The 11,193-nt window shown below is 40.2% G+C and overlaps 1 protein-coding gene across 1 annotated transcript in view; it reads right to left on the bottom strand.

Moving 5' to 3' along the window:
• Positions 1–9,767: 9,767 nt before the first annotated feature.
• Positions 9,768–11,193, bottom strand: part of DDX28 (DEAD-box helicase 28) — a 1,924-nt gene continuing 498 nt past the window's right edge. Inside the window, exon 2 of the mRNA XM_027646976.1 lies at positions 9,768–11,191. Coding sequence (XP_027502777.1) covers positions 10,271–11,191 — 921 coding nt within the window. The 3' untranslated portion in view covers positions 9,768–10,270. The remainder of the gene's footprint in view (positions 11,192–11,193) is intronic.

The raw sequence follows: 11,193 nt of genomic DNA, 5'->3' as shown, positions 1-11,193 counted from the left end.
ATATGGGAACAGACTTGTCAATGAAAACAAAAAGCAGAGACAATTATATTAATTTCCTCCTTTTTTTTTTTCGTCTCTCTACACACGGCACCGCAGTCCCAACAGAGAAAAATTAAACTTCTAAGAAAAATTCTGATGGTTTCACAGCAAAAAAAATTGAGTTCAGCTCAACAGAATCAAGGCTTATTAGAAGAGAAAAGGTCTGTATTTTCACTACTCTAGTGTGCATTTACAGCATCAGTGAAATCAGCAGCCTAAAGATCAGCAAATCCATCATCTCCCCTCTGATACAGAACCAGGAACTGGTTTTAAATTGTTATTAACTACAAATCATATAATCAAAGACACAGTTTGGTTCTTAATTAATAAGCCACTGGGCATTTGTGAACTGCTTTAAATAGGTATAAGCTTCCAGCTTAAAAGCTCAGTACGCTTCGGGAGTAAACAAATATGTTGTTTAGGGTAGTTTAGTAAACTGCTGAAGAGCCTGATATAAATCCTCCAGGCAGGCAAGTGAGGTCAAGTTTGCCTTGAATGCTTCGACACCATGAAGGAGCTTGGCTTTTATAGCCCAGCATGAAATAAATAGTGACTGCACAAAGACTGTTAGAGACACAGGCTTGGCTTACATGTGCAAGGAGTTTCATCCCTTCCCTGGCAGACAGCAGTTCCGAGATCCTCATCCTAGGAGAAAGTGAACGTACGAAAGCTACCAGCATTAGTGATCACTCTTAACGATACAGTAGAGGCCACAGTCTGCCTCAGCCCAAGTGAAGGGGTGTGGTCCACACATTGGAAGGCCCTTGTACATGAGCTCTGGAGTATTGTCAGCTTATGGACTTGCAATATGTGATGTTAACCTCAACCAAACAACAAAAAGTAACATCATTTCAACTCCTTCTAAAAGAAAGTGATTTGCCATTTGTTTAAGGATAGGAAGACCCAGCATCTGAAACTGTGTTTGAGGACAGCTTTTCTTATCTTCCGTTCTTTCTGAATTTCATGAGGAAATGCCTAATTTTAAATAGTTTATTTTGTCTAACTAGGAAAATCAAGGCCAAGAAAAAAATTATCACCCTTAGAATTAAATATGTAATGAAATTACAATTCAGTTTTGTTTGTTTTTTTTTTTTAATTAATCTGTAAAATTATGTTGCCCCTAACATTGTTTGGGGCATAATACCTCAGAAGTTTAAATTAATTTTCTGTAAATGAAGCTTTGAAATACCTCATTGATGGAGTAACCTGCCCATTTATTGCTATCATTGCTGACTGTAATATTTATGTCCCCAGGCAGAATAAGTGGCCTGCTCAGAGGTATATACAGAGGATGCACTGCCCTAGAAGCCTGAAGGATAATCCATAACTGTTTATCCAAAATACATAAAACTTCTTGAGTGGAATACCTTTATTTTGGTATTTTAGATTGTAATCATATTGCATCTCTGTTAATACAGACCAGTATAATGCTCCTCTCCTCTTTGTCAACGGGACAATCTACGAAACTGTGCTTTGAAACCATGGGAAATTCTAAACCATATAAGATGAAAAGTATTTATAAATATCCTAAATGTCGTGGATCATCCAGTTAGTAGCATGGTACTGGCCCAGAAATAAAATACATTCTGTTAGAACAGAAATAAGGTTGCTGGCTAGAGGAAAGGTTTGCAGATTTATAGACAGCATAGATCTAGCATAGTAAAAAGATCTCTGGGAAACTGAAAGCCTGCTCAGTTAGCTCCCATACAGTTAACCACAACACCCTGGTACCTGGAAGTATTAAACACTTGCAAGATTTGAAGCCAACTTTTTTTTACCAAGCATATAGTTATTTAAAAACTATGTAAAGAGAAAGGCTGGGATACACACAGCAGGGAATCTGTAACTGCTATTTATTGTTTTGAAAGATTTTTCCTACTGGAGCGGAACCTGGATGACAAATAGCCAAGAGCTGACATCAGAAAAAAATAACAAAACAAAATTTGTCACTGCCAAGGTACAGCTTCCCTGGACATGAGGCTTGACAGGAATTCTGCAAGTTCATGACCGGCATTTCACCACAGTGAACTTCGATTTTCAGCACATTCCTGCTTCTCCACATCCAAGGATCACACCAGCTTGTGGACAAAGCAGGCCGGAAATTTGCAACCTGTCTGCAAAGGTTGTGACTAACAAAGACCAGGATCTAGTTCACCCATGACAAAGATAGGCAGTGGCTGGAAGAGGTCCTTTGGAGAGGACCACAACATGTACATGTACATGTGAAGAATGGGAGATGGTAGTCAATGCTTGTAGGAGACACAATGTGAAATCCTCCATATGCCATTTCCAGGAGAAAAGTAAAGCAAGGAAAAGCCACATTATAGTAATACAGGAGCTCTTATGGTAAAGGCAACTAAAAATTTTGCTGTTCTGCTAGAAAACGTCACAGTTTAAACATTAAAAGACCACAAGAGGACACTATGGTGCCACTTATCTTCAGCATTTATTTACTTTAAGGAACTTCTGCTTGACTTGTAAAATTACTTATAACTGTATTTGATACATGGAACAGCCATTTATAAAAAGATACCTTAATTTCATCTTTAGAAACTGAAAAGTTGCTTAGTCTTTTAGATATCTTTTTTTTCCTACTCAACAAGGTTCTGTAAATTCAAATAAGAACTGTATCAAAGTTTTCTACAACAAACTTTTTAAACACTGCAGTAATTTTTTGTGTAGAATTCAGATGCTGGGAAAAATACTACTCAGTGTTTTATTGTCGTTTTTTTCTTTTATCTCTTTTTAAAGGGTCAATTACATTTTTAGCATGGATTGGTTTGTCATGGTGTATTTAATTTTTAATAAAGGGCTCAGAGAAAAAAACTGAGCACAGGCCTAGACAAGATTCTTTAGATATTGAGTTTAACTACAGGACACTCAGGGAAATTAATCCAAATGGATTTTTCAAACTGTATTAAGCTTTTTTTTTTTTCAAATGTTTGTATTCCAGACTAAAGGGACCTTCTTTTGAATTGCCTGACAAAACCTGTATTAGCTTCAGTTTTAATCTCAGATATTTTGATCTTTATTTTGTTTCTCAGCAACAACCCTCGAAGGACATTGAATTTTTGCTTCCTGAGCTCTGTACTTTCCTTTCATTGCAGAGTTGGAGAAAGAAGTGCTTTATGAAAACATATAGACCAGGTGCTGACAATGGGCTTCAGAGGAAAATACCTGATATAGAGAGGAAAGAATCATCCTAATGGAGTTTACAAAACCATTTGGGGAGAAGCAACAGAAACAGAGCAAAATTAAGTGCCTTCTCACCTGAGTTATAATTGTTGAGGCCAGAGCCTTGATTAGAACCTGCAACATTTCTCTGATGTAAGCTAAATGTGGATCTTTGTTTACTTTGCTTTTGCTTCTCCTCCACTATTTGTTGACCCATGAGAGAAGCAACTGACCAAGTAAAAGAGGGGTTGGTTGTTGCTTTTGCTCTGAAAAAAAACCCCAAAACTTCACAGGTTGTAGGAATTTCTCAAAAAGTGCAAAAAAAAAGTGCAGATGCTGTGGAAAGAATTGACACCATTGCAATGAGAGCCAGGAAGCAGAACAGGCTACAAGCAGCTCATCTGGTAATACTGGACTAAGCGACTGAGAGGTTCTGTCTCAGTCACCGAAGATCCTGGACATTTGTGAAGTACAGAAATGGAATGAAAATGCTTCCCATTACCACAAATTTTGGGTTTCCTCTCTTTCCTTCCCATTTCCTAATGAACTTATAAATAAACATGAAGGTTAGTAAAAATCTCTGGTTTCAGAACATAAAAAAATTATAGGAGAACCAAAACAACCATTCCCATCTCAAGTTCTTCTACATAGGTGTAAAGTTTGTAGGTAAGGTAGCAAGACAAAAATCAAGACCAGATTAAAAAAAAAAAAAAGAGAAACAATTCTTGAAACACTGAATCAAGCTTTCCAGAACAGTTCAAGAAAGGTTATCCAGCATCACAGTCTGTTCTGAAAATAGTTCAGCAGATCCACTAACATATTGCTCTGGGTCTGCAAATTCAATCCAACAAATCTTAAGTAACTGAAAGTCACTGTTAGTGGGAAGACTCTTTGGGTTATTTAATTTTTTTTTTGTTGTAGTTTAGACTTGTTACATTTTCAGAATTTGAAACAATTTAATCATTTCCATATATATAAATCCAGAGAAGAACAAACAGAGCTGCTGCTTTCAATAGCAAATGGAAGAAATCCAAGTTGTTGCAGTCTCACTTTGCTTTTTCCCTCCTTCCCTCCCCTAACACTGAGCACAGTTAACCCAATCACTGACACGGTCAGCAGGAAACTCATCCCTTGACAGAGTAAAAGTTTGCAGCTAGACCAGTTCCCTGAACCAACATATTATATAGTTACACAAACACCAGTGCTGTCTCAGGGGACAGGGAGACAACATGCAGCCAAGAAACAGAGGAGTGCAGCAGAGCAGCCAGAGCTGGCATAAACTGCTGTGGCACTGCAGAGGGGAGAAGGATGTAATGATACCTGGCTTTTCAAAGCTGGTTCTGTGTAGCGGATGCCTACTGAACCTCATGTGTGATATCAAGCAAAGTTAATAAACTTAAATTTTTATAAGTGGTTAGACCTAATGCACAATGTTTGCTGAACTTGAAACATAGAAATATGCTGACATGTTGTTTGAGCAGCTAAATGGTATGCAAGAAGGAATGCTGACGGTAAGCAGTGGCACCATTGGGTAGTCTATATCCAGTGTAAAACATGCAGGAGTCCTTCCACGGCCCAAACAAGTCACCTGCTGGGTAGAAGTTGGACATAGGAATTGAACTACTCAGATCTTACATAACAGGTTTGCTGTATATGTTATACCATGAATAGACTTTGAAGGCTTGGTTTCTAGCATCACCACTTGCCCAGATGAGACAACTGGGAACTGAAATAATTTATTTCTCTGGATGCTACAGTCCAGTAGTCTGAAAAAGGATAGTACTGAGTCCTGACGTCAACCTTTTAGAATCAAATCAAGAGTCTGCATCAACATTATGCCTGTAATTTTTGGCTGTTCATATCACACATGTAAAAGCATGAGCCTTTGATTGTTTAAGATGCCTTGAACTTTGGGTCTTATTTAGAAATTCAGCCTAAGGTACCTGATAGTACATAGATTTTAAGATTTACAGAAATAGCCGTAAATATTTTCAGAATTCGTGTTAGCACAACTTGTTATTTAGAAGAGGTAAATCATGACTTGCATTGTTTCATTTGGCAGCCAACAAAACCTATGACAAAGTTTGGATCTCAGTTATATCTGATACTTCACTGATACCACCAGCCATAATAGAATCTGCCAGCTGAGCCAGCGTGCGTTCGAATTCCCAATGCAAATGGCTGTTATTAATTGGTGCAGGGCAAAGGCATTCAACTGCAGGATGAATCATACTCCCCTTTGGGAGGCAGAAAGCAGAGTGCAATCGTTTAATGCTTTACCTGTCACAAATGCACTGTTCTGACTACTACTACTACAGGTTGCTGTCAGTAGGACTGGAGACACTACACTCAGAGTGAAGGGTAACTGTAGTTTTTCCGAGAGCAGCCACAGCCGCATCTTACGTGATTTTACTTTTGAAATTAAATTCGAATGAGATGCCTTTCTACCATGTTTCAAGCTGTGTGGTTTTGATCGTTTAAGAAAAATAAACCAGCTGCATCTATTAGATAAGCTAGATAATGTGCATAATCAGTGCACAAGATCCCAGTTCTTGATGATTTTGCCCTCTGATATTGTTTCACACAAGCAGCTAATTTGAAGCATTCTGAATTAACATTGTAATTAGTAATAGAAAAGAGACTTCTAGATCATCACACGTGTGAGAAATGCTGTGAGGCAGAGGGTATTCTAAACTTGGTGCAGACAACCTGGCTAGTTCCCCATAAGCCTTGTTTTCCGTGGCTTGACCATGGGAATTGCTGCAGGTAACACACCATGAACTCACTGCAGTGACTGAGTCAGCCATGTTCCCTTTCCATAGGCACTTGCTTGGACAGGTTCAGCAGTATCTCAGTTTAGATGAGACTGACTGCCTACATCCAGGATGCTCTAGGTTTAAACCTCCCTGACTTTCTCCTGCCTTCCAGGGAGGGGGCTACCTTCCCTCTGAAGAGTCCTCATGATACTCTGGCCTTCTTTCTGCAGCAGAGTTGCATGGTTCTTTTAGGGCTTCATGGACTTCTGAACATCTACATTGTTTGTGATATTACACTAGTATCCATACACAATTTTAAACAATATTTTATTTAAGTTTCCTGTCTGTTTTGCCACAAGGTTACCAATTACTCATAGCACAAAGCAGTCATACAAATAAGTGCAATACGTTATAGATAAGACAAGTCATATTATCTGTATCTTTAAGAAAAGCAATATATATTTTTAATCTATGCTGTAGCATGAAGAAAAAAGAGTAAAAATTAGCAGGCAGTAAAGTGACAATATAGTATAAAGAAAACAGCTGGAAGGAATAAGGAAGCATCTTACATTTCAAGTATTGAATGAAGCAACTATCAGAGTACTAGTTCTATGAAAAGGGATCATGGATGGCAGTTTTCCAATCGCTTATGAACCTATTAGAAGAAATGCTCATGGGAAGTAAACATTCCCTATTTAATTCATCATTTACCAGTAAAACAAGTTCTGATGCCAGTCAAGCAGTATCAGGAAGGCCAGACTTCTGAGTCAGTGCAGTAATTCCCCTTTCTAGATGCATAAGAAGGATCAGTATTTACTGAGAAACTGTTCTTAAAAACTTGACTTCTATGCAACTAGATTGTTCAACACAATTTGTAAAGAATTTGGTAAGTGACAGGAGTATATTCAAAATATACTTATCAAGGAGACCATCCTAACAAAAGAATTAATGAAGCTTCATTTTGAAGCATGAAAGAACAGGGTTCTTCTGAAAATCCTACTTTTACATGGAATGCAGAAATGGATGGTAGGAACCGTCTCAAGTGACTCTAGAAAACAACTCAATTGCTAGTTTTCCATTCTGTTCATGCTTAGCCCTCTCTTTCTCTTTCCTTAGCCTTTCTCTTCCCTTTCTCTTTCTAACACAAAGTTAGATACTTTGTGTGTTTACAAATACTGCCCTTAGATCAGCAGGACTTCTATACTATTCTGTTAAATTCTGTAGATTTCGTATCAGTAAATAAAAGGAAAAAATCACAATTAACAGCAAGCATTATGAGAAGGCACTTAGCAGCAAGCAGTGGGAACTGACCCTACAAAGTGGTTGTGCTGCAATCCTATAATTTCATCACAAATTTCAGTCAGGTTTTAGCCTACCAAGAATAGGCCTATCTCAATATATGCTCTTCTCTATAACAGTAGCTTCTAACCTCACATACCTTGTGTATTTGAAAACATGTTCCAAAGGCCAAAACAGCAGAAGATTTATAATAAAAAGGCCTCTTCCTAATCTCATGTCTAGGAATCCACTGGCAATGGTCTGATTTTAGCCAGCTAGAATAAAAATGAAATAATAAAACCTGTTACTGATAAGGATAATTGTTTAAATGAGAAAAAGACTTCTGCAACCCTCTGACTAGCTGGAATTCCTTCTTTGTCCTGGGTTGTTCTTGTTATCATCTTCATGAACATGCAGCAAACAGCAGTCCCCAAATTATAGAAAACTATCTACAACGTTGCCTGTTCACCTGTACTTGAATACAGGAGATCTACTCCCACCCTTCAGTAACTCTCCAGTTGCCCACTGTCCTGGTCAGGGTTCAAAAATAAGAGTTTAGTACTGCAGGATGGATCTCTAAAACTAGTGGTAGGCATGAAACCCAAATCAAAATAGCCTTGTCTTCCATCTTGTCATCTTAAAAAACAAAACAAAACCCCAAGCAAAGAAAAAAAATCTCACTTCTCCATATAGGGTGGTCTCCTCTGAGTAAGCTATCACCTATTGAAGAAAGTTGTATAATTTAAGAAGAAGTAATATCTGAAAATATCTTGGCATATCTGACTTAATCATAATCTCTACTTCCTGTGTGGAACTGCTGATTCTGTACTCCAGTATTTATACCAAGTGCCACAATACGGGTGCCAAAACTATGTGTTGTGTATTACAGAATTCATTAGATCTGGGTACATTCTATTAACAATGTTGGTCCTGGTCTAGCCAAGAGGATACAGAATTTATAACTTCAAATTCTAAATGCTTTTGATACATCTTTTCAAGTTTGCAGGTGAATTTGTAGAAATTATATTGAAAATTTAGTATGAAGCTATACTTATGCATTAACAAAATACAAAAAGATAACTAGTTGCATTGCAAATTACTCCATAAATCTCTCTCTAGACTCCATAGATGTTATGATTCATAATACAGCACTAAACACGATACAAGTGTCAGACTAAAGGGTTGTGCCACAGAAGGAAATACAAAGGACCTGGCTGGCTCAAGCTGAGGATTACATAGGTCGAGGTGACAGGAATTTTGTACTTCTTGTAGAGTTTCACTTTCACCTACGTCCATTACTCCACTAATGTTCTGCACCTACAAAAATTCAAAAGGTTGCCCCTGAAAGCCAGACTGACGCAACACCAAAAGCTTTATGCAGCTAGCAAATTCAATGCTATTTCAAGTTACCCAACTCAAACTGTATTGCCAAACCACTTCTGAATGTGAGGAAATCAACATTATTAACCTGTTGTTTGCATTCCTATCAAACACTTCCCAAAATTCAGTACAGATACATTACAGGCAACAGTCACAGGTCTGGGTGCTCTGTCTTGGCTCCCTCCCTCCACATATAGATGCATTAGCCAGTAAACCTTAAGCAAACAAAACCATGATCTTTCTTTCCTGAACTCTCAAGACAGGGTTTCAAAATTATTAAATTTCACAGATTGGAAAGGTGTGATGAATTTGAGCCTCTTCATAATGTCAGTCTGCCACCTGATGAACTTGTCATTATGTAGATATTTTGGCATATTAACTAGAATAGTACAAATTTCCCTGATTTTTGTTCATCTAACATACCCAGAAGGACAAGTGGAAGAAATATATGCTGTCTATAAGGCGTTGTGTATAATATCTATTTACTTATCCCTGTAAATAAAAACAGCAGGAGGAAGCAGTCTGGAAATTTCAACAGAGGCATGTGAAAAAGTTACCATCGAGGGAGTCCTTACTCTTATATGGTCTCCTTCCTCATCCTTTTGGATTTGCTTCTATCATTTACGTTCAAAGCTCATTGTTGTCTAGTTGTTGTGTTTATGCCCTGTTAGTGATCTGGTCGTGGCATGAGCCTTTTGGATAGCAGCCCAATCCCATGACAAGAATTAAATTGATTTGCAGGAGTCAACATTCCTTACTGCACCAGCGAACACAGCCAGACTGTGATGCTGGTACATCCGCAGTTTCTCCAAACCATGAAATGATTCTATTTAGAAGTCACTGATGTGGACTTATCAGATTACTGCAAAGAGAGAAACTTCCAAAGAGCTTTGTCTGCTCTCTCTCACTTTCCTTTATTCTGCTAATGCTCTCTTGCCACCTTGGTTTCTTTCCCAGCATTTGGAATTACTGAATTAGGTGCTTACATTCCCTCATATCTCTCTCACTCACTCAACAACAACAGCAACAAAAAACCCACAAACAAATGGCTAATTAAGGCCTTGAAAGAGCCTCAAGCTTTATTGTGCCTTCTCATTCCCACTGAACTTTAAAGGTATCTGGTCTAGAATTCTCTGAACGAACTGCTACACCACAAGAAAATCAAACATCACTTGTCCTTTAGTCTTTCTACGTGTATCTATGACAGGTCAAAGTTATATCCATTTTTTTTCCTGCCACAGTAGTAATTTTTAAGTTTTAATAATGAACGTTTAGCTGCTAGTGTTGGGCAGCAATGAAATGTAACAGAGCTGCATATCATACAGGCATACTTTCATTCTGATTTGAATTTAAGTTGTAAGTCTCAACAAAATCAAATCAGTTGATGAGGTCATTCTTCAGTCTTCTCCAAAAGCATTCTGTTACTCACTAGCTTCCTTTTGCAAAGCCGTGTGTTGTGATGAGTATGGAAATGACTACTGCAGCTTCCGGAACAGTATACAAAGTTAACCTGAACACCTAGCTCTGAAACTCAATTCTCAGTTCTCTCAGTCTACTTTACAAACAGCAGCTCAGTCACTCTGTCTTTAAGGACTTTCAGGCGAGTCCCTACCAGGCCACCTAGTACTGCCCAGCAACTTGAATCAGCCTCCTTTAGGTGAAGGTTTATTAATGGAGGAGTCCATTCCCGGGAGGCCTGTCCTTTTCCGGGCTGCAGTCTCTATTTTCCGTACCAGGTCCACATCCCACCGATGGGTGACAAAACTAACCACAGCTCCAGGTGCCTTGCTTCCAACTCGTCCAACTCTCCCCACACGGTGCAGGTAGTCCTGCAGGGTGTCTGGGAAGTCATAGTTGACCACGAGCTGCACGCTGCTGGTGTCCAGACCCCGTGAGGCAAGGTCAGTGCAGACAAGGACAGACACATCACCCCTCTGGAAAGAGGCAAAGATGCCAGCTCTAGCAGCTGCTGACATCTGTCCCTGCAGCCTCAGGTGCCTGATTCTGTGGTCATCCAGGATATAGCCCAGCCAGTTGACAGTGCTGGCACTGTTGCAGAAGATGAGAACAGCCCCGCCAGATGATGGGTGCTCCTTTAACAGCTGGAGCAGCTCGGGCAGCTTGTCCCGGCCTTTGAGACGGACGAACTTCTGCTGGACGTGAGGCGGCAGGCGGTGCAGGCTCTGGGTGGTGAGGGTGACAAACCTGCTCACGTCTGTGAACTTCGCCAGCGTCTCGCTGAGCCCCGCAGGGAAGGTGGCTCCGACCACCACCACCTGGGTCCTCTCCTCCGCCGGTCCGGACGGCCTGGGGGCTCCAGAGGCCAGCGGTGCGTGTGCCAGGATCTCCTCCAGCAGCTCCGTGAACGAGTCGTCCATCAGCGTGTCCGCCTCGTCCAGCACCATCCAGCGCAGCCTCGCCAGGGCCAGGAAGCGCCGGCGCAGCGCCTCCCGCAGCGCCCCGGGGGTGCCGAGCAGCACGGCGGGGCCCGGCGGCGGCGCCCGCAGCTGCCTGCGCAGCCCTCCCGCGGCCCCTCCGCCCGTGAGCCCGCGCACCGCCAGCCCCT

The sequence above is a fragment of the Corapipo altera genome, unplaced genomic scaffold (genome assembly GCF_003945725.1).
Source record: "Corapipo altera isolate COAL_440 unplaced genomic scaffold, ASM394572v1 62, whole genome shotgun sequence".
In the NCBI taxonomy this organism is placed as follows: Eukaryota; Metazoa; Chordata; class Aves; order Passeriformes; family Pipridae; genus Corapipo; species Corapipo altera.
Note: the sequence above shows the minus strand (reverse complement) of the source record. Positions and strands in the feature narration are given on the sequence as shown.